At 40.0% G+C, this 23283-nt stretch overlaps 1 protein-coding gene across 12 annotated transcripts in view; it reads left to right on the forward strand.

Moving 5' to 3' along the window:
* The window catches only part of GTF2I (general transcription factor IIi), a 95550-nt gene that overhangs the window by 7398 nt on the left and 64869 nt on the right, over positions 1–23283 (forward strand). For 6 of the 12 annotated variants that reach the window (XM_022588111.3, XM_022588114.3, XM_022588112.2 and 3 more), the window contains exons 2-6: positions 10801–10904; positions 15228–15366; positions 18755–18889; positions 20100–20283; positions 20452–20480. In XM_022588111.3, the coding sequence (XP_022443819.1) occupies positions 10806–10904; positions 15228–15366; positions 18755–18889; positions 20100–20283; positions 20452–20480 (586 nt within the window). In that variant the 5' untranslated portion in view covers positions 10801–10805. Of the gene's footprint in view, positions 1–10800; positions 10905–15227; positions 15367–17059; positions 18620–18754; positions 18890–20099; positions 20284–20451; positions 20481–23283 lie in introns of those variants that run through there. The other 6 variants (XR_016387774.1, XM_089895795.1, XM_089895791.1 and 3 more) reach the window with 4 other exon arrangements.

Below are 23283 nucleotides of genomic sequence, written 5' to 3' on the forward strand. Positions count from 1 at the left end.
ACAGTGTTTTGGCTACTGTGACACTCAGTATTGAACTTCTTTGATCTACCTTTGGGCAGATTCTCTTTCCATGCCTTCATTTTTAAAATTTTATCATTCTTCCCTTCACCTGGCTTTTTAAAAAAAGATAAAATTTAGCTATTTTTGTTAGCTATCTCAACAGTATTTTGGAAATGGGGTGGAGAGGGTATAAAGTTTTAAGTATAAAAATAAACACACTTGGAGATCATTTCAAATCTTAACCTTTCAAATGTATTTTGTTTCTTCTCGAGAGATCACTTGGTGTTTACTGATAAAATTACCAGCTTTATTTCAGCAGAAAGAAAAATTTTAGTAGCTTAAAATGTAAGCATAGCCTGCTATGAAAACTTAAAAGCCTTGACTTTTAAAAATCAATCTTGATCAAAGGTTTGTTTTAGGGATTTCTAATTTTCTTTCTAAATGGTCTCTTTGGCTCTATTTCTCTTGTTTGCTGAGGTATATATGTTAAATATATGTGTTACCATATTAATATAAATTGTGATACTTTGTATTCTTTTATTAAATGTTTGTAAAATGGAACCTCTGACGAAACACCAACCTAATTTATTCCCTTTGAAAATACCTATTAAGCCTATAGAGATAAACTCTTAGAGATGCATATTAAAATATTCCTCTGTGTTAATAGGCAAGGAATAAGGAAATTCTGGGAGTTACAGGTTCTAGTGTAGTCTCTGGCAAACTGATCTTATCCAAAATGTTCTGTCCACTTCTGGGACATTGCCTGGACAAGCTAGAGAATATCTTGAGAATGGTGCCGCTGAGGAATATTTTGGAAATCACGTTACAGGTAAAGCACAGGACAAACTGGGGATGCTTGGTTTGGAGAAGAGAATTATGGAGCACGATGCATTGAAAGGGCTCTTTTGTAGAAGAAGGCTCTTTTAGGAGGCAGCAGTGGCTGAGACAGATTTGTTTGTTTGTTTTTAATATTTATTTATTTGGTTGCACTGGGGCTTAGTTGCTTCAGGTGGCCTCCTTAGGTGCGACACGCAGGCTTCTTAGTTGTGGCATGCGAACTCTTGGTTTCCGCATGCATGTGGGATCTGTTTCCCTGACCAGGGATCGAACCCAGCCCCGAGGCTTAACCACTGTGCCACCAGGGAAGTCCCTTGAATTTTCTTATTTATCTAAGATTGTAAGTTTTAAGATTGAAATGGAGAAATGTTTGTTGCAAATAACAAAATAATAACACAAAAAAGAAATAAGACATAAATTGAATAAAGGAAACAAGATCAGTGTTATGCGTCCCCACCCCCACCCCCACCTCCCACGGACTGAAGTCTGGCCTGAACCTTAATTTGAAGCAGAAACACATTGAAAATTTAGAATATTTTAGAAATCAACATAATCAGAAATAGTGAGAATCTCAATTTTTTGTTAGAGTGATGATGGCCTGTGTGAAAGTGTTTTAATTTATTTTATTTATCTATTTTTGGCTCCCTTGGGTCTTCGTTGCTGCACGTGGGCTTTCTCTAGTTGTGGCGAGCCAGGGCTACTCTTCATTGTGGTGCATGGGCTTCTCCTTGCGGTGCCTTCTCGTTGCGGAGCACGGGCTCTAGGTGCGCGGGCTTCAGTAGTTGTGGCATGTGGGCTCAGTAGTTGTGGCTTGGGGGCTCTAGAGTGCGGCCCTGTAGTTGTGGCGCATGGGCTTAGTTGCTCTGCAGCATGTGGGATCTTCCCGGACCAGGGCTGGAACCTGTGCCCCCCCTGCATTGGCAGGCGGATTCTTAACAACTGCGCCGCCAGGAAGGTCCCTGAAAGTATTTTAGAGTTCTCTTTGACTCACTGTAAAATTTCTTTTTATTGTTTTGCTGTTCAGCATTAACGGCAAGGATCAATAAATTAAAAGCAAAAGTGTGGTCAAATAAAAACACTTACATGAAATTAATTATGGGCTTATTTTGAGGTAGAATGGATCAGTGCGGTAAGGACACAGATACACCTAATCCCTGAAATGGATCTCCAATAAGAAACACAAGAAGATTTTAAAGAATGGCTGGAGTCTGTTTTCAGAGACATAAAAGAAGGCATTGCTTCTATTAAACAGTAGCTGACAGGATAAAAGATAAAAAGATGAAACAGCAACAGGCCAATTAAGTTCAGCTTTGAACTTAAAGGAGAATTAAAATCAAATCAGGGAGACAAAAGATGAAGTCAAAAAAAAGTTCAGAATTGAAGAATTAAGGAAATTGAAAAAATGGGAAAGAAAATGGAACGGACTCCGGTAGCTATTATTTTTGTGTACTGGCACACTTTATGAACCCTTTTCTCCTGATAACAGTGTCCTGCTTTGCCTTTTAACTGCTTACCTTCCTATGCCACGTGGTTCTGGCTAGACTGCCAATAACAGTGTATCCCAGGTAATCTTGTTCTGACTAGCCACGTGGGCTTGGGATAGGCCCGTGACACAAATCCCCAGAACTTTTGTGCAAAAAATAGCAGGAAGATATGATAGTACGCTGCCTCTAGGATCACAGTATAGGTGTGTGGTAAGCATAAAGATGCGTGTGGCCATCATTGTCTTAGGAAAGAAACCTATCTGCTCGAGAAGTGAGGCCTGCAGGGAGGGAATAGAGAGAACTCTAATGATATCTCTTGTGTTCCTTGATCTAGCTGTGTATAGAATCAGTGCATGTTTAGGCTGAATAGTTAAATAAAACAATAAAAATTCCTTTGTTCACTTGTGGTGGTTTGAATTGGGTATTTGTAACCTTGTAGTGTAAGATAGTTCTGGCTAATTCATAAATTGTTCTTGAAAATAGAAGACTATTATAAGTCAGTTGTGGTTCCCAGAGTTGGTGGGACTAATAAGAATGTTCTAGAATTATAAAACAAAACTTTTGTAAAAATACCAAAAAGTTGATAAGAAAAAAAAAAAAGTTGATAAGATAGGAATTTTGAAGGGCTGTTATTAGAAGCTAATATTAAAAGGAAAATGGGGGAGTTCCTTGGCGGTCCTGTGGTTAGGACGCCTCACTTTTCTGCTGCAGGGGGCACGGCTTTGACCAGGAACTAAGATCCTGCAAGTTCCGTGGCGCAGGCAAAATTAAAAAAAAAAAAAAAAAGGAAAATGGGAACTAATGGTAGAAGTGGGAATCTCTTTTGCCCTAAGGGCATCTGCCAATTTCACCATATGAACTTGAGTTTTGAAAACCATGTGAGATGAGAGGCTGAAATCAAAGCCCAGAATCTGCACAAAATTCAGGGGACAGATAGACCCTTCCCCTCAAGAAGTTGAGACCTCAAATTGGTTAAGGCTGATTAAGAAATAAGCCAGCTTGCATCCCTATTTGTGGTCTGGGTTACCATCTCTGGGTGATTCGAGGAACCTGAAGCTTTGGATTATGGTGATCCCAGGCAGGTATTGTTCCCAGATAATAGGTCTCGTATTTAAAACAGTGTTTTGATGTAAAACGACCAGCATACAGTAAAAGACAATCAGGCATACATGGGAACGAGAACCATGAGTTTGAGCTAGAACTATGAGAAACATCAGAAATACACCTGCAAAGACTTGAGATTTTTGAATTATCATAGACTGTAAAACAACTACCCGTACTATGTTTAAAGAAATATGTCAAGCTTGAAAATCTTTAGGGAGTAGGAAACTTTAAATGTGACATGGCAACAAATAGAAATTGTATAAATGAAAATTATAAACAAAATAAAAAACCTGGTGGGTGGTTTTAACCACAGAATAAGTATAAGTGAAGAAGGAATTAGTGAAATGGAAGATAAGTCAGCAGAAAGATAAGTCAGGGAGGAAAAATGAGAAAAATTCAGAAGAGGGTAAGAGATTTAAGGATTAGTGTACATTTAGTCTGCGTCTCTGTGTAGGATAGGAGGTAGACAATGGGACAGAGACAATACCTGAAGAGATAATAGCTGAGAATTTGCCACTACTGAAAGATGACAATCCTTAGCCCAGTGAATGATAAATGTACTGAATAAAAGGAAATGTACACTACACACACACTATACGGAGTGAAACTGTAGAAAACCACAGACAAAGAAAACATCTTGAAAACAGCAGGGATGAGGATTGGGATTACCTTTAAAAGAGATTCTAGATGATTTCTGACTAGCAACAATGGAAGCCGAAAGATAATGAAATAACCTCAGTGTGCTGACAGGAAGTATTTGTCAACCCAGATTCTTATCCTAGTTGAAAGTATCTTTCAAGAATAAAGAATTTTTAGCAAACAGTAAGTTTGCCATTAGAAAGAAACTGTAAAGGATAAACTTTAGGCAGAAGGAAAATCTGAGATGCAAGAAAGAATGAGCAAAGAATTTCATAAATATGTATGTGGTTAAATCAAAATGAAACTTAAATTGTTCAAAACAAATAATATTGCATTTAAGAATACAGAATTAAAATACACATACACAAAAGCTGAGTAATTAAGGAGCTATATCCACATAATAATTATCAGAATTCTGACAGCTTATGCAATGTGTAGTCATCATCGGAGGCCAGCCTAGGTAGGACCCGAAGCAGATGAGTCACTCAGGAAGAAGTACAGGTGATAAAACTATGAAAAGTGTTTCTTTAGTAAGCAGAGAATTTCAGCTGTTGTAGTAATAGTGAGGTATTCATAGTGATTAGGTCGTAGTTCTCCAATATGTTGGCGAGACTGATGAATTCAGTGTTTTTAAACATTTCTGGTAGCAATGGGAAAATTTTAGCATTATGTATTAAGAGGTGTAAAGATTTTCATGCTATATTTCAGTATTAAATTTTTAAAATACAGAAATAAAAAGGCAAAAGCCAATTTTCTGAAGATGTTGAGAGAAATTGTATGATTCCATTTCGATGGGCTATTATGCAGTTATTTAAAGAACTTGTTCTGTAAGAATAGGTAACATGACAGGTAGATGGTGCTAGTTGATCATTAAGGCAAGGTCACTGCACTCATAGGGGGTTAGGCTCTTTGTAATTTTACTAATTTATTCTGAGAATCTGCATCCCAGCTGTCTTGTGTATGCATTTTAACTTTACTATATCATAAAACTGTACTTCTCTGTTCCTTTTCTGTGTTCTTTTTCTCAGGCTACGTTGGTACTCTGTTCTATGGGAATACTCTCGTAGCAATAATCCTTGGAGATTGGGACTTCCCTGGTGGTGCAGTGGTTAGGAATCTGTCTGCCAGTGCGGGGGACACGGGTTCGAGCCCATGTGGTCCGGTTGGATCCCACATGCGCGGAGCAACTGGGCCTGTGCGCCACACTACTGAGCCTGCGCTGTGGAGCCCGCGCGCCACAACTACTGAAGCCCGCGTGCCTAGAGCCCGTACTCCTCCGCAACAAGAGAAGCCACCGCAATGAGAAGGCTGCGCGCCGCAATGAAGAGTAGCCCCCGCTCGCAGTAACTAGAGAAAGCCCGCGCACAACAACGAAGACCCAACGCAGCCAAATGAAGAAATTAATTAAAAAAAAGAATCCTTGGAGATTGGCAGTGAAGAATGCGCACACAGAGTTGGGATTGGCCTTTGTATCCTGGCTCATGTTCCCTTAAGTTTCTTTTCCATTTATTAGTTCATTTTACTATAGCTACTACCGTGGTGGCTCAAGAGGTCATGAGAATTTAAAAGCTTACTCAACATAGTTTAACTTCTATAGCAGTATAGTTTTTGTGATAATGGAAAAGTTCTGTATCTGTGATTCTTCACTACAAAAGTCACTAACTACATGTGGCTGCTAAACACTTGTACTGTGGCTAAGACTACTGAGGAACGGAATTTTCAATTTTACTTAATCTCGATTAATTTCAATTTAAGTAACTACCTGTGGTTATTGGCTACCATGTTGGATAGCACATCTCTGGAGGGATACCTTCCAGCTGTTTCCTTGACTGCGGATTTTCTGCCTTGGATTATGGCCTCCTTCCTTACAAAGAGAGATCCCCATTTCTCTCCACACCACCCCTCCTTTACCAAGACAGCATCAGAGATAAGAAAATCGGGAATAAATACATTGTGGTACAAATCCCAGAAGTCATTTTCTTGTCTAACATTGGGCTCATCTTTTTTTTTTTTTTTTTAAGTTAGTTTCCTGTAGTGCGTGTGTGTGTTTCTTTAATATTTACTTATTCATTTTTATTTGTTTTGGCTGCAGTAGATCTTAGTTGCGGCGCACAGGATCTTTGTTGGGGCACGTAGGATCTTTGTTGCAGCACGTGGGGTCTTTTTTTTTTTTTTAACTGTGGCATGCGGACTCTTAGTTGAGGCATGCATGCGGGATCTAGCTCCCCGAACAGGGATCGAACCCGGGCTCCCTGCATTGGGAGTGCGGAGTCTTACCCGCTGGACCGCCAGGGAAGTCCCTGGGCTCACCTTCTGAATTGTCTCAGTTCAGTTTTTCTTCCTTCTCTGTGTTTAAAAAGATTAAAAGGGATCTACCATTTTTATATTTACTGTTTTATGGCGGACATGATCATTTTGGTCATTTTCCTTTTTGTTCTAAAGAACTAACTGTCCCATTTTAGGTACTTTAAATTTTTGTTTCATGGTCACTTTATTTTTATTTTATTTTATTTTTTTGGCCGTGCCGCGTGGCGTGCGGGATCTTAGTTCCCCGACCAGGGATTGAACCCGGACCCTGGGCAGTGAAAGCGTGGAGTCCTAACCACTGGACCGCCAGGGAGTTCCCCATGATCTATCTTTCTTTTCTTTTCTCTTCTCTTCTCTTTTCTTTTCTTTCTTTTCCTTCTTTTCTTTCTTTCTTTTTTTTCTTTCTTTCTACCTACCTACCTATCTATCTATCGCTGCATTGGGTCTCAGTTGTGGCACGTAGGATTTTCATTGAGGCAGGTGGGATCTTTTCATTGAGGCGCATGTGGGCTCTCTGTTGTGGCACGCGGGCTCTAGTTGAGGCCCGCGAGCTCAGTAGTTGTGGAAGTGAAGGTTATTATGGAAAAATAATACGCCTTGTCCATTTTGACTGAGCCACATTTTACTATAAGTTTACTTAAAACTTATTTATCCAAGAGAAAAGAATAGGACCTAGGCTGTTACGGAAAATAATTTCTATCATCTAACCATTCTCTTGCTTGATACTGCCTTTTCTGTTTTGGGAAACAAAATTCTTTTTGTTAACAGATATGGGGATGTGTCAGTCTTTTTATTATAAAATTTTATTTCCTAAGTATGTATACTTCATTAGTTTTTTGCGGTACACGGGCCTCTCATTGTTGTGGCCTCTCCCTTTGCGGAGCACAGGCTTCGAACGCGCAAGCTCTGCGGCATGTGGGATCTTCCCGGACCGGGGCACGAACCCGTGTCCACTGTATCGGCAGGCGGACTCTCAACCACTGCACCACCAGGGAAGCCCACTTCATTAGTTTTTGATGCTCAAATCTAGCCTAGCAGTTAATTCACATGCTAACACATGGTGGAGCTAGCTCACAGTTTCATTTATTTATTTATTTATCTATCTATTTATTTATTTATGGCTGTGTTGGGTCTTCGTTTCTGCGCGAGGGCTTTCTCTAGTTGTGGGAAGCGGGGAACACTCTTCGTCCCGGTGCGCCGGCCTCTCACTATCGCGGCTTCTCTTGTTGCGGAGCACAGGCTCCAGACGCGCAGGCTCGGTAGTTGTGGCTCACGGGCCCAGTTGTTCCGCGGCGTGTGGGATCTTCCCAGACCAGGGCTCGAACCCGTGTCCCCTGCATTGGCAGGCAGATTCTCAACCACTGTGCCACCAGGGAAGCCCCACAGTTTTTAATAATAGGGAAATCATCCTGTTTTTTTTTTTTAATTGAAATTTAGTTGATTTACAATACTATACTAATTTCAGGTGTACAACATAGTGATTCAATATTTTTATAGCTTGTACTCCATTTAAAGTTATTATAAAATATTGACAATATTCTCCTGCGCTGTACAATATATCCTTGTAGCTTATTTATTTAATATAGTAGTTGGTACCTTATAATCCCTTATCCGTATCTTGCCCCTCCTCCTTTCCCTGATGATCTTTAATAATAGGGAAAAGGGGGCTTCCCTGGTGGTGCAGTGGTTGGGAGTCCGCCTGCCGATGCGGGGGACGCGGGTTCGTGCCCCGGTCCGGGAGGATCCCACGTGCCGTGGGGCGGCTGGGCCCGTGGGCCATGGCCGCTGGGCCTGCGCGTCTGGAGCCTGTGCTCCGCAACGGGAGAGGCCACAGCAGTGAGAGGCCCGTGTACCACAAAAAAAAAAAAAAAAAAAAAATTAGGGAAAAGATTTACATACATTTTTAGCCAAAACGATTTTTCATGCTAACAGCTCAGCATGTTCTGTAATATTGGGCCTTCAGTTAAGGAACACCCAGATGTCTTTAGTAAATTAACTTATATACACAGATTTATTTTTAGAATTTCTATTTATGCTTGCAGTCATTAATTTTTTAGTCATCCTTTCATATTAGTTTCATTTGATTATTTGGTCTCTTGCTAAAACCTAGAATTAACCAAATTGAAAAGGGGTACTTTTTAATAGGCATCTAATTTGCATGCTATTTATAGAAAGACAGTTCTTTTAGTATTAGAATTTTTAAAAATTTGCTTTAGGGGCTTCCCTGTTGGCGCAGTGGTTGAGAGTCTGCCTGCCGATGCAGGGGACACGGGTTCATGCCCTGGTCCGGGAGGATCCCACGTGCCGTGGAGCAGCTGGGCCCGTGGGCCATGGCCGCTGGGCCTGAGCGTCTGGAGCCTGTGCTCCGCAACGGGAGAGGCCACAACAGTGAGGGGCCTGCGTACCGCAAAAAAAAAAAAAAAAAATTTGCTTTAGGTTTTGGCTTCTTAGAATGCCTTTATGGGATGTAGTTTTGCCTTTTAATTTTTAAATTTTGATGAAATATATATGACATAAAATTTACCATTTTAACCATTTAAAAATGTACAGTCCCCCTGGCATTGAGTACATTCACATTGTGGGTTTTTTTTATTCTATTAAAAAAATTTTTTTATACATCTTTATTGGAGTATAATTGCTTCACAATGCAGTCTTAGTTTCTGTTGTACAACAAAGTGGATCAGCCATATGCATACATATATCCCCATATCCCCTCCCTCTTGAGCCTCCCTCCCACACTCCCTGTCCCACCCCTCTAGGTCATCGAAAAGCACCGAGCAGATCTCCCTGTGCTATGCGGCTGCTTCCCACTAGCTAGCTCTTTTACATTTGGTAGTGTATATACATCAATGCTACTCTCACTTCACCCCAGCTTCCCCCCCACCCCTTGTCCTCAAGTCCATTCTGTATGTCTGTGTCTTTATTCCTGCCCTGCCACTAGGTTCATCAGTACCATTTTTTTTTAGACTCCATATGTATGCGTTAGCATACGGTATTTGTTTTTCTCTTTCTGACTTCACTCAGTATGACAGACTCTAGGTCCATCCACCTCACTACAAGTAACTCAGTTTCGTTTCTTTTTATATCTGAGTAATATTCCATTGTATATATATATATGCCGCATCTTCTTTATCCATTCATCTGTCAGTGGACGTTTAGGTTGTTTCCATGTCCTGGCCCCCATAAACCGTGCTGCAGTGAGCATTGTGGTACATGTCTCTTTTTGACATTCACATCGTTGTGTGACCATCATCACTATCTATCTCCGGAACTTTTTTGTCATCCCAAACTAAAACTCTGTATACGTTAAATAATAAATTGTCATTGCTCCCTCCTTCTAGACCCTGGCAACCATCATTCTACTTTCTGTCTCTATGAATTTGATTATTATAGGTAATCTCATGTGAGTGGATCACACAGCATTTATCCATTTGTGTCTGGATTATCTCACTTGGAATAATATTTTTAAGGTTCATCTATATTGTAGTATGTATCAGAACTTCATTCCTTTTTAAGGCTGAATTACATTCCATTGTATGGATAATATATTTTGTTTATTCGTCTGACAGTGGACACTTTGGTTTCTACCTTTTGGCTGCTATGAATAATGCTGCTGTGAACTTGAGTGTTCAAATATCTGTTCAAGTCCCTGCTTTCAGTTCTCTTGAGTATATACCCGGAAGTGGAATTGCTGCATCATGGTAAATCTGTTTAATTTTTTAGAGAGCTACCAAACTGTTTTCACAGTGGATGTACCATTTTACACTCCTAAGAGCAATGCACAGGGGTTCTCATTTCTCCACATCCTTGCCAGCACTTACTATTGAATGGTCTATGTGTTTGTATTTTTATAGTGCTTGAAATTCAGCTGAGCCTCTTTGCTGATGCAAAAGTATCAGACAGTGTTTTCTAAAGAGAATGTATTATAAAGGAATCTTAGCTCTTATTTGTCCTGCAGCCTATTTACTTCTTAATAAGAAAGGAGGAATTCTCTTCACCCAACCTCAGTCTACTTAGCCCACTCTTGAGTAATCAGTGTGCGCATAGGAGAAAGGGGAGGTTGTGTCTATTTCCTATGTGGAACTGTGATAAACTGTCACTGGATTGTGAAGTGCATCACCTCTTCCTCATTGGGAAATTTTTAAACTGGTTCTGGGTGACACCTAAATTTATTTTGGGAGGTGATGCTGACCTAGTTTTATAGAACTAAAACTAGATGGAAAGTTGGGGGTTAGATTCTCTATCTTATAGGATAACAGGAGTTTGGGGCAAATATTGATAGATTACTTGGTTTTTAAGTCTTATTTTTTCTCTTAAGCAAGAAAACTGTAAATTAGGCAATTTATGGAGGACCCTCACAGCTCTAAACATATGTTGAGCAAGACACTGAATTTCTACCACTCACTTTCCTAATACTTCTCTTTCCTAGGGATCATGGCCCAAGTAGCAATGTCTACCCTGCCCGTCGAAGATGAGGAGTCCTCGGAGAGCAGGATGGTGGTGACATTCCTTATGTCTGCTCTTGAGTCCATGGTGAGATGGCTTTGCAGATCTATAAAGTTTTCCGTAGTTGGATAAGATTGGGCTTGTGAATGATATTGATTTGTTTTTGGAAAACATACGCTGTGTCTATTATTTTTAATAAATACATACTGTTTTTGCTTGAGTAATAGTTACGGATTTAAGCCTTTCAAATTTTATTGCATGTTTCAGAATGTTCTTAACTTATCTGAATGTGTAATTTTTTACATTTAATTTCAATTTTTTACCTCCCAGTATCTTAGGCAATCCCTTGTTTTGTAAAGCATTAACTTTGAATTTAAGTGTAATATTTGAAGTTACTCAGAATGAGTTTGTGTGTTATAGTGTGGTGCTGGTGTCTTATTGTATCTCTGTAAAGAACATTACCACAATTTTGGGCCATAAGAGCATATTCACTATTTTACATCTATTCTTTATTTTATTGTGCTGTGCTTCACAATTGTCTGAATTCTGTGACCTTCTACCCAATATGTAGTGTGTTAACTCTTTATTTTTAAAAAAACTTATACACATAATTGCAAAATATTAAGTAGTATTCTTTTGCTGTACTTTTATATTACTATCACGGTAGTAATTCAGTTGGCTTATCATGTTTTTCTGAATATGTATTTGAACTCATAGCTTTAAGAAACATCAGACTTAAGTATTTTCTGACACAATGAAATTATATATTCTAAGCAGGAGGATGCTGTGTATTTCCTGTCTTAAGCATTGACTAGTATTATATAGCATCTAACCTCACAGTTCTCAATATGACATAGTTCGTGGAATCTTTTTTGTTTTTCTGTTAGGGCATTTTTTTTCTTCTTTCTGCTGTATAAGAATTTAAAAAGTTGTCTCCTTAAAGAAAGAAATTTTAGAATGGTTAGTGGCTATATATACTATTACTTTTTTTTTTTTTTAAGTATTTGTTTATTTGGCTGCACCAAATCTTAGTTTCATCATGTGCGCTCTTAGTTGCGGCATGTGGGATCTAGTTCCCCGACCAGGGATCGAACCCAGGCCCCCTGCATTGGGAGCATGGAGTCTTAACCACTGGACGACCAGGGAAGTCCCTACTATTACTTTCTTTCTTTCTTTTTTTTTTTTTTTTCCTACTATAACTTTCTGACTGTCACTTATTTCTTGCTTTTGGTCATAAAGTTAGCCAAAATTTGTGGCTGTAACGTTAAATAATTTAGAGGTTAAATCCTATTCTGTTGATATTAAATAATTTTCTGTAATACTGCTCTCTATGTAGAATGAAATAGGGTCACATAGGACCCATTCCCTTCCTTAGAATGTCTTTGTAGTTTTCTCATCTTTGGCAGAACTAAGAGGATCTCCCCTCCTGTTCCCAGTTGTATACTGTGAAGTATAATTTATAGGTGTATAGGTCAGCTTCATCCTTCTTCCTTTGTCCCATATATTTCTTTGATCTAATCCTTAGACAGTACATGAATCTTGCTTTACTGTTTCGTAAATGCTGCCTTTGGGGACAGGGTTGTCCAACTAAGAGTGTGGATAGTGCAGCAAGAATGCACCGTCATTGATCACAAGGTAAGTAAATAATAGTTCCTTACAAGTGAGCAGCCATGGTACATCTCATAGGTATGTACCATATAACATATCATAGAAACGTCATATAACAAAATTACAGTACAGCATTGTTTGCCGTGCTGGGAACGATTGTTGGCTCACCTCGGTCACAAGTTTTCTACTGTGGCTTTATTACAGTTCAAAAGATTTCTGATCGTGACAGTAGGTATAAAATTATTCATTTGAGATACTGTTTTTAAGCGATATTATTCAAGTGATTTCCATTTAAGAAATTAGGGGCTTACCTGGTGGCGCAGTGGTTGAGAGTCCACCTGCCGATGCAGGGGACACGGGTTTGTGCCCCGGTCCGGGAAGATCCCACATGCTGCGGAGCGGCTGGGCCCGTGAGCCATGCCGCTGAGCCTGCGTGTCCAGAGCCTGTGCTCTGCAACGGGAGAGGCCACAACAGTGAGAGGCCTGCGTACCGCAAAAAAAAAAAAAAAAAAAAAAAAGAAATTAGAGGGTGGTAATTGTACAAATCAAAAACAAATGGAGGGGGCTTCCTTGGGTGGCGCACTGGTTAAGAATCTGCCTTCCAATGCTAGGGGACACGGGTTTGAGCCCTGGTCCGGGAAGATCCTACATGCCGCGGAGCAACTAAGCCCGTGCGCCACAACCACTAAGCCTGGGCTCTAGAGCCCGTGAGCCACAACTACTGAGGCCCGCGTGCCTAGAGCCCGTGCTCTGCAACAAGAGAAGCCACCGCAATGAGGAGCCCACGCACCGCAATGAAAAGTAGCTCCCGCCCACCACAGCTAGAGAAAGCCCGCGCACAGCAACCAAGACCCAACGCAGCCATAAATAAATAAATTAAATAAATAAATTTAAAAAACAAAAAACAAATGGAGGAAGCTGTAGTTTTCAACAAATGATGCTGAGAGCATAGGCTCTTTGGGGGGAAAAAGTCTTTATTGTGCAAGTTAAACTCTAGATGAGTAAAAATTTTTAAAAATTGTCATATTAAGATAAACTAAAAGACAAGAAGAAAATATGTATAATTATGTATTTAATTGTGTATTCCATAAACAGCTTTTCTATGCCTAAAATCAGTGAGGCACTGTTATGCATTAATAGAGAAACACTTAACATAGTAGAAAAATAAGCTAAAGTTAGCCTAATTTACAAAAAACTGTCCAAGGTACAATACTCTTAATTTATTTTATTTATTTTTATTTATGGCTGTGTTGGGTCTTTGTTGCTCCACACAGGCTTTCTCTAGTCGTGGCGTGCAGGGGCTACTCTTTGTTGCAGTGCGCGGGCTTCTCATTGCAGTGGCTTCTCTTGTTGCAGAGCATGGGCTCTAGGCACGCGGGCTTCAGTAGTTGCGGTGCGCGGGCTCAGTAGTTGTGGCTCGCGGGCTCTAGAGTGCAGGCTCAGTAGTTGTGGCACACGGGCTTAGTTGCTCCGCGGCTTGCGGGTGGATTCTTAACTACTGCGCCACCAGAGAAGTCCTAAAGTACCCTTTTTAAATGGTTCTGGGAAAGTTGCACAATAACATTTGCTAGGATTTTGTGAGTTAGCTCTTCTAGAAGTGCAAATGGGAGTATCAACTGATAGAACCTTCTTAGAAAGCAATTGTTAGTAGGTTTTGAGAACCTTAAAAGTATTTACTTTCAGAGTCAGAGTTTTTTGGCTGTGTTGTTTCATGTCACTGACTCTGTTCTGAGAAAGTCACTCAAGATACACGTTGTTCCCAGATTAGTATTTCATTGTTATTCTTAGGAGTGATAATTAGAATCAGCAACATTTTCAGTAAGGTTTGCACTAAATGAATTATTGTTTATCCATAAAATGGAATGGTATATGCTCTATTAAGAGTTTAAAGAATATTTAATCTCATAGGAATATACTCAGTAAAAGTATATTCATCTAAATGGAATTCCTGGTGTATACATATGGAGATACTTCTGGAGGTGGGATTATGTGGTGGAAGTTATAGTGTGTCTTCCAGACCCCACCTCCCCCATTCAGGACTGATGGCACTAATCCCCCAGTTTCTATGAGTGCCAGAGGCTCCCTTGCCCAGGGTCTTTCCCCTTCCTTGGGGAGGCCCGTCCTAGCTCCAGAATTTCTGCGGTGCATCTGTGGCAGCTGTTGATTCCCCCTTTGCAGAATCCTGCCCCCTCACAGCTGTTGTTATTGGGAGTGCTTGCCAGCAAGCCTGTGTGCGACTCTGAGTCTGTTTCTTGGGTATTTGACCTATAACAGATTACAAAGGATTTCTGCCTTTTTTCTTATAAATTGTGTGATTTCTTCTGTTTAAAATCAGGGTTGTTGGGACTTCCCTGGTCGTCCAGTGGGTAAGACTCCATGCTCCCAATGCAGGTGGCCTGGGTTCGATCCCTGGTCGGGGAACTAGATCCAGCACGCATGCCACAACTAAGAAGCCCCACATACCACAACTAAAAGCCCTCATGCCGCAACTAAAGGATCCCAGATGCTGCAACGAAGATCATGCGTGCCGCAACTAAGACCCGGTGCAGCCAAAATAAATAAATAAATAAATATCAAAAAATAAAATCAGGGTTGTAAACTATCTGTTAGAAAAGAGAGGTCCCTTAAAAAAAATGGGGACTCTGTTGTGTATATGATAACTTAAGGTCAAAACTAGGAACTTCACCTCGTCCACATTAGGTATTAAGGCAGGTCAAGTGATAAGATTTTTTATTCATCCAGCAGAAACAGTGCTTTTAAACATCTGTACATAAGGTAAGATTTCCTATTTGTGTATTTCAGTGTAAAGAACTGGCCAAGTCCAAGGCGGAAGTGGCCTGCATCGCAGTGTATGAAACAGACGTATTTGTTGTTGGAACAGAGAGAGGACGTGCTTTTGTCAACACCAGAAAGGATTTTCAGAAAGATTTCGTAAAATACTGTAAGTATTGTATTTTTATCTTCGGTATATTTCATAAATATTAAACCTAAATATATATAGATAGCACATCGTATTTTCTTCTAAAGCTGAATGAGATTTATACCCAAAAAGACTTTCTGAAGTCCATGGAGACATTTCAGGATGCTCAAAGTGAATCACTGACATGGTAACATATTAGGGGAAATACTGAAGAGCTTAAGAAAAATGGTAAATGTTTATTGTACTGTGCTCCTTGCTTGACATTACTCTGGATTAGTGAAACATGTTAGAAGGTAGAGAAATGTCAAACTTATTAAAATTTCTTATTCAGATAAGCAGGTCTTTCCCTGATAGATGTTTGGTGGGTTGGGAAAAAAAAAAGTTTTTGTCTGTGCATTAAATTTGAGTAAGCATGAAGCAAAGTTAAACAGGTCTTCTTGACTCCCTCAGTGGAATCATCTTATCCTCTGTCCTCAGTCAGTTTTGTGATCCTCCATCAGGAGTTCATCCAACTAGTGTACTTATTTGATACCAGAGCAAATGCAGTAGAGAAATTTACTGTAGGGTGTTAATACCTAGGACTTCTCGCAGTGTGACAGTTTTCGTATCTGTGTTTAACCTGCCACTCTCCATAGGTTTTATGTTAACTCAGTGATACAGCATTTTCTTAAACATGTCTGTCAGCATATAATATGTATGTCTTTAAGATCCAAACTTAAATTTCCATCATCCAGTTAGATCCAATTCATGATACAACAAGCAGATAATGGGTGAATAAAAATAGTTTACTTAATTCATTAATTTCAATTCTCAATTGTATTTTTTTTCAATTTTTTTTTTTTTGTGGTACGCGGGCCTCTCACTGTTGTGGCCCCTCCCGTTGCGGAGCACAGGCTCCAGACATGCAGGCTCAGCAGCCATGGCTCAAGGGCACAGCCACTCCGCGGCATGTGGGATCTTCCCAGACCAGGGCACGAACCCGTGTCCCCTGCATCAGCAGGCGGATTCCCAACCACTGCGCCACCAGGGAAGCCCTTCACTTGTATTTTTAAAAAACATATCCCCTCCACTGTAAAACATCCCTCCTCCCCGCCCCCCGCCGCTATAATCTTTTGAGCTTTATGGTAGCAATCTGTTTAAATTTTTTTCCATTATTTCTTATCATTTTGAGAATTTTTAAGACTTTGATTATGTTTATGTATTTAAATTTATATTAATAATGTTGCTTTGATTATGTGTATATCAGTTGCCATCTGTCCTATGAATACTGTAATCCAACTGGCAGCTGTGTTTACGTTTCAGTTCCCTATACTGTCTTGCTAATGTGGTTCTTCAGTGGTTAGAACTAAGCATTAGGGGAATTGTCCTCAGTTGCAAATTGTAGTCCCTGCCTATTAGTATTCATTCTTTTTTTTGTTACCAATAATTTGATGCCACAGAGAATAATCTTTGGATATAATTCTTAAGTTCCTAATATTTGTTTCTATAAATTATTCTGCAGACAAGGATCAGTAGTTGTCTCCTGCAACTAAATCAATAGGTGTATAAGTCAGTTGTTGGTTTTTTTAAATTAATTTATTTTTGGCTGCGTTGGGTCTTCGTTGCTGCGCGCAGGCTTTCTCTAGTTGTGGTGAGCAGGGGGGCTACTCTTCGTTGCAGCGCGCGGGCTTCTCGTTGCAGTGGCTTCTCTTGTTGTGGAGCATGGGCTCTAGGCGCGCGGGCTTCAGTAGTTGTGGCACGTGGGCTCAGTAGTTGTGGCTCGTGGGCTCTAGAGCGCAGGCTCTGTAGTTGTGGCACACGGGCTTAGTTGCTCCGTGGCATGTGGGATCTTCCCGGACCAGGGCTCAAACCCGTGTCCCCTGCATTGGCAGACGGATTCTTAACCACTGAACCACCAGGGAAGTCCCTATGAGTCAGTTTTAGAAATTCTTGGAAGAAAATTCTAAGCTGTCTTTCAGAGTTTTGAAAAGCACTGTCCAATAGAAATAACGTAATGTAAATCACTTAGGTAATTTAAAATTTTCTAATAAAAAGTAAGGAGAAACAAATAATTCATTTTAGTCGTTGTATTTTAAACTGGTGTCTAAAACATCATTCAACACGTAATCAATATAAAAAATTGTCAGTGGGGTATTTTGCACACTGTTTTTTGTACTGAGTCTTCAAAATCTAGTGTATATTGTAAACTTACAACACATCTTAATTCGGACTGGTCACATTTCAAGTGCTTAGTAACCACAGGTGTTTAGTGGCTATTGTGTTAAACTTTGCAACAAGAATGTTTTTTGTGGTGATAATCTTGCCATATTTAAGTTTGTAGTTAGTCTTAAGGTATCTTTCCATTTTAAAACTACTGTTATCTAATTTTTACTTTGTAGAATGGTTATAGCTACTCTTATTTCAGAGATAATCACCGTTTCTTATTATTTCCATTCAAGTCATTTATGTCTTTTAGGTGTTTATTTATGTTTTAATTTTTAATTTTTTAAAAATTTTATTTATTTTTATTTTGGCTGCGTTGGGTCTTCGTTGCTGTGTGCGGGCTTTCTCTAGTTGCGGCGAGCGGGGGCTACTCTTCGTTGTGGTGCATGGCCTTCTCATTGTGGTGGCCTCTCCCGCTTCGGAGCACGGGCTCTAGGTGTGCGGGCCTCAGCAGTTGCTTGCAGGTGGGCTCCAGAGTGCAGGCTCAATAGTTGTGGCGCATGGGCTTAGTTGCTCCGTGGTACGTGGGATCTTCTCAGACCAGGGATCGAACCCGTTTCCCCTGCATTGGCAGGTGAGCTCCCACCCACTGCGCCACCAGGGAAGCGCCTAGGTGTTTATTTTATTTTATTTATTTATTTATTTATTTTGCGGTATGCGGGCTTCTTTCTCAGTGTTGTGGCCTCTCCCGTTGCGGAGCACAGGCTCCGGACGCGCAGGCTCAGCGGCCATGGCTCACGAGCCTAGCCGCTCCACGGCATGTGGGATCTTCCCGGACCGGGGCTTGAACCCGTGTCCCCTGCATCGGCAGGCGGACTCTCAACCACTGCGCCACCAGGGAACCCTAGGTGTTTTTTTTTTTTTTTTTTTTTTTTTGGTGTTACGCGGGCCTCTCACTGCTGCAGCCTCTCCCGTTGCAGAGCACAGGTTTCGGACGCACAGGCTCAGCGGCCATGGCTCACGTGTCCAGCCACTCCGCGGCATGTGGGATCTTCCCGGACCGGGGCACGAACCCGTGTCCCCTGCATCGGCAGGCGGACTCTCAACCACTGTGCCACCGGGGAAGCCCTAGGTGTTTATTTTTAAAGTTCCTCCTCCTCCCTTTCCTTTCTGTCAAATCATAAATGTTAGGAAAAAAAAATTCTTAATAAAAAATCAAATATTGAGATAATGGATATGGACCTTATATATCATTAATATTTTACAGGTGTTGAGGAAGAAGAAAAGGCTGCAGAGATGCATAAAATGAAATCAACAACCCAGGCAAATCGGATGAATGTTGATGCTGTAGAGATTGAAACACTCAGAAAAACAGTTGAGGACTATTTCTGCTTTTGCTATGGTAGGGTTATACACTTGAATTTTCTAAAAGATATGTTATACAGTTGACTTTTCTAAAGGGCAGATCACATAATTGACTTAACATTCATGTAACATACTTTTACAAATGAATGGGTTAATTCCCAAATATTGGGTTAACATTTTAACATTACAAATGACCTTTCTTCTTTTTTCTTTTTTGGATAAAGTAAATTTCATGGAAATGACCTTACTTTCTAGTTCCAGTTTGTGGGAGCCCAGAAATAAATGTAGCTGTTAGAGGTTTTGTTTTGTTTTTAATTAAAGAGCAGTTTTAAGGTTCACAGCAAAATTAAGAGGAGGATACAGAGATTTCCCACATGACCCTGCCCGGCACATGCATAGCTTCCCCACTGTCAGCATCCCCACCAGAGAAACTACAGGACACATCACAGTTACCTAAAGAGGGCTGTTTATGTTTGACATGCGTGCTGGTCTTACCAAATCCCTGGGAAAAACCACCTTTTGTTAGTCTAATTATGCAGTAAACAGCTCTTTTAAAGAATAAGGGAAAGAGGGGGAGGATATAGGTTGCACTGTGAGATAGTAGGTAAAACTCAACTCTGGGGAACGGAGTTTCTAGCATGTGTGGGCTCGCTGATACAGACAGCTGACAGGATATATTCATTTGTGAATGTAGCATGTGTTTATCTAATAAGTTTTCAATGAGAATATTAGCCAAAAACTGCCTGGTATGTTATGGTAACACTTGGGTTTGTCAGGGTTCCATGTTCTGAGGCTGAATTGCATATGAAAAGATTGTGTTATACCAGGGTGGGGCCGTTGTTCCTTTCCTTTTGCATGGGTTTTATATAAGTGTTTTATATCTTTTTCATTTTGGCCTTTTGAATTCATTTCAGGCTTAGACTTCTGCTAACGTGGGAATAGGGCCCTATAGTATTTGAATGTAGTTTTGAAATCAGATATTACAAAAATATGAATGCCGGGGAATTCCCTGGTGGCCTAGTGGTTAGGATTTCGGGCTTTCACTGTCGTGGCCTGGGTTCAATTCCTGGTTGGGGAACTGAGATCTTGTAAGCCGCGTGGCCAAAAAAACCCAAAAAACCAAAAACAAAACCCACGAATGCCATCTATTAAGCCATGATAACTAATGTTGGTTTAGTTTTTTCAAATCTTAACCATTTAATGATTATCCTTTTTTTTTTTACCTCATCCCTGTCTCTTAACCTCAGGGAAAGCTTTAGGCAAATCAACAGTGGTACCTGTTCCATATGAAAAGATGCTACGAGATCAGTCAGCTGTGGTGGTGCAGGGGCTTCCAGAAGGAGTATCCTTTAAACATCCTGAAAATTATGATCTTGCAACCCTGAAGTGGATTTTGGAGAACAAAGCAGGGATTTCATTTATCATTAAGAGGTGAAGTACTTTTTCCCTTGCCCTCAACAGTTTATTCCTATAAGGTTGAATATTTAAGTTATGTTAATATGTTTTAAAAATTCTTCTTTACTGTAGAAGCCATTTAAATTTATGCTTTATGATAATTTTGTATATTTACTTATAGTTTTTTGTTTTGTTTTAATGCAGACCTTTCCTAGAGCCAAAGAAGCTCCTAGGTAAGTGATTGTTTTGCTTACATGATAACAGGATGGGTTCCTAAACCTGTTGTGTCAAATTTAATACATTTTAATGATTTCTCCTTTATTTTCTTTGAGAATATGTTGTAAGGCGTTTTGGAGTGGAGTGTTATGGTGTTTATATAAACCAGTGAAAAGTCATTGAGCTGAAAACCCAGAGACTTGTTTTTTGTTTTCAACTCAGCTGCTTGCTTTATGATGTATTCAAGATTTTATGTTTGCAATGTGTAGGGTCATATCCTGGATCTGCCCTCATTTCCCAGAATTATGAGTGATTTAATTTACATAGTGTTCACTGAGCAGGCACGGAAATATTGGGGGTAAGATTGGGTGAAGAGGGGATACAAAACCATGTATAAGCATTAAAGCTTTTTAGTGCTGGTAGTCTAGTGGTGGAGATAAAAACCTGTAAAGTCACCACAAGGAGAGCACAGTGTACACATTGTAGGAATGGTTAGTGGAGGTTCGTTGGAGGAAGCCCAGGAAGATGTTTATGAGGAAGAGGGCATTAAGATGGGTCCTTGAAGAAAGAAGAGGATTTCAATAGGACTTCCTTCTGGGAAGGCCAGACATTCCATTTGAAGGGAAAAGGGATATTCAGAAGACTAGTACCCTTTGGAGCCAGGGTTATTTGAGACTTTTGAAAGGAAATAACCGTTGTCATTGGCAACCCCTTAAGCAACGTAAACATGAAAGGGCAGAATAATATATAGACACCCAGGTGTATATTGTTTTCTGATAAGTAACCTTTGTTATTTTCACCATGATGAAAAGATTAATATATATATATATTTTTAATAAATTTATTTAATTTTTGGCTGCATTGGGTCTTCGCTGCTGCACGCGGGCTTTCTCTAGTTGCAGTGAGCGGGGGCTACTCTTTGTTGCGGTGTGCAGGCTTCTCATTGTGGTGGCTTCTCTTGTTGCAGAGCACAGGCTCTAGGCACACAGGCTTCAGTAGTTGTGGCTCGCGGGCTCTAGAGCACAGGCTCAGTAGTTGTGGTGCACGGGCTTAGTTGCTCCGCGGCATGTGGGATCTTCCCAGACCAGGGCTCGAACCCGTGTCCCTTGCATTGGCAGGCGGATTCTTAACCACTGCGCCACCAGGGAAGCCCGAAAAGATTAATATTTTAGAAGCTTTGTTGAGGTATAGTTGACATGCCATAAAGTTCACACATTTTAATTATATAGTCCCTGTAGTATATGGAATTGCTTTGGCAACTTAGTTGACCCTGTTTATTTCTGGACTTTCTACACAGTTAGTCATGTTGTATGTAAATCAAGATAGTTTACTTTGCAATCTGAATGCTTTTTATTTTTTAATTTTGTTGCTCTGGCAAGGATGTCCAATGCAGTATTGAGTAGAAGTGGCCGTAGCATACATCGCCTTGTTCTTGATACTAGGTGGAAGGCATTCAGGCTTTCACCATTATGATGTTAGCTGTTGGTTTTTGTATATGCCCGTTTTAAGATTGAGAAAGCGTAGATTTATTTGTCATATTTAAATTAAAATTCACTTTTTCGTGCTCAGTATTTTTTTCCCTGAAGTACTCTAAGTAAACTAAGTATCCTTAGTTTGCTATTTGTATTTTATGAGGTCTTTGATTCTAGAAACTTGTTCTGAAACATTGGGGCCTGGTGGTTAATTAAAGAATATTTCTATAGGGTGTTTTATAATAATGAGTTGTCCAAGTGGGTGGGTTTGTATGACTCAGGTCTTTTGCCTTACCAACTTTCAAAGTAATTGAAAAGTTGCAATTGTAATGGGATTGTATTTTCCAGTGTAAAAATTTTTTAACAGGCTTATTGAGATACAATTGACATACAGTAAACTACACTTATTTAAAGTGTACATAAGTTTTGACACATGAATATTCTGTGAAAACCATCACTGCAATCAGGGTAATGAAACACCCTTCACCCACAGGCTTCCTCACACCCCTTGGTAATTCTTCTTTTCTTCTCTCTGCCTCGTCCCCGGGCAATCACTCATCTTCTTGTCATCAGCATAGATGTGTCTGCATTTTCTAGATTTTTTTTTGATAGAAATGGAATCTTATAGTATGTACTCTTTTTTGTTTGTTCTGCGATTTCTGCGTGTTTTGTGGATCAGTAGTTACTGTTTTATTGCTGATTAGTGCTCACTGTGTAGATACACTGAGACTACAATTGGTTTACTCGTTCACTTGCCCATGAATATTTGGGTTTCCATTTCTTGGCAGTTATAAAGAAAGCCACTATGATATTTGAGGGCAGGTTTTTATGTGGATATATCTTTTCATTTCTCTTGGGTAAATACCTGAAAGGGAATAGTGAGATCATATGGTAGTTAGTTACATATTTACCTTTTTAAGACACTGACAAACTGGTTTTCAATGTGGTTGTTCCAGTTTACGCTCCCACCAGCAGTGTGTGAATTCTACATCTTTGTCATCATTTGGGCGGGGTGGGGGGTCAGTCTTTCCTCTTTTATTTTCACAAACATAAAATTCCCTATTTTATGTTGTGTAATTCAGTGGGTTTTAGGATATTTATAAGACGTACAACTATCACCCTGTCTCATCACCTCAAGAAGAACACTGTATCTGTTAGCAGTTACTGTTTTCCAGTTCTTCCGATCCAGATCTACTCTTAATAGAAATCTGGCATCATTTATACGTCGGTATTGTCTTATTCAGTAATAGTGTATTGGTGTATTTGTTTCACTGATAAGAATAAGAGCTTTCTCATTAAAAGGAGGGTTCTGGAGGGTTGAGGGGATAAAAGCTGTTAGATGATTATC

This window comes from Delphinapterus leucas, chromosome 15, assembly GCF_059928025.1.
Source record: "Delphinapterus leucas isolate spDelLeu-1000000601 "Yukka" chromosome 15, BTC_Dleu_Yukka2, whole genome shotgun sequence".
NCBI lineage: Eukaryota > Metazoa > Chordata > Mammalia > Artiodactyla > Monodontidae > Delphinapterus > Delphinapterus leucas.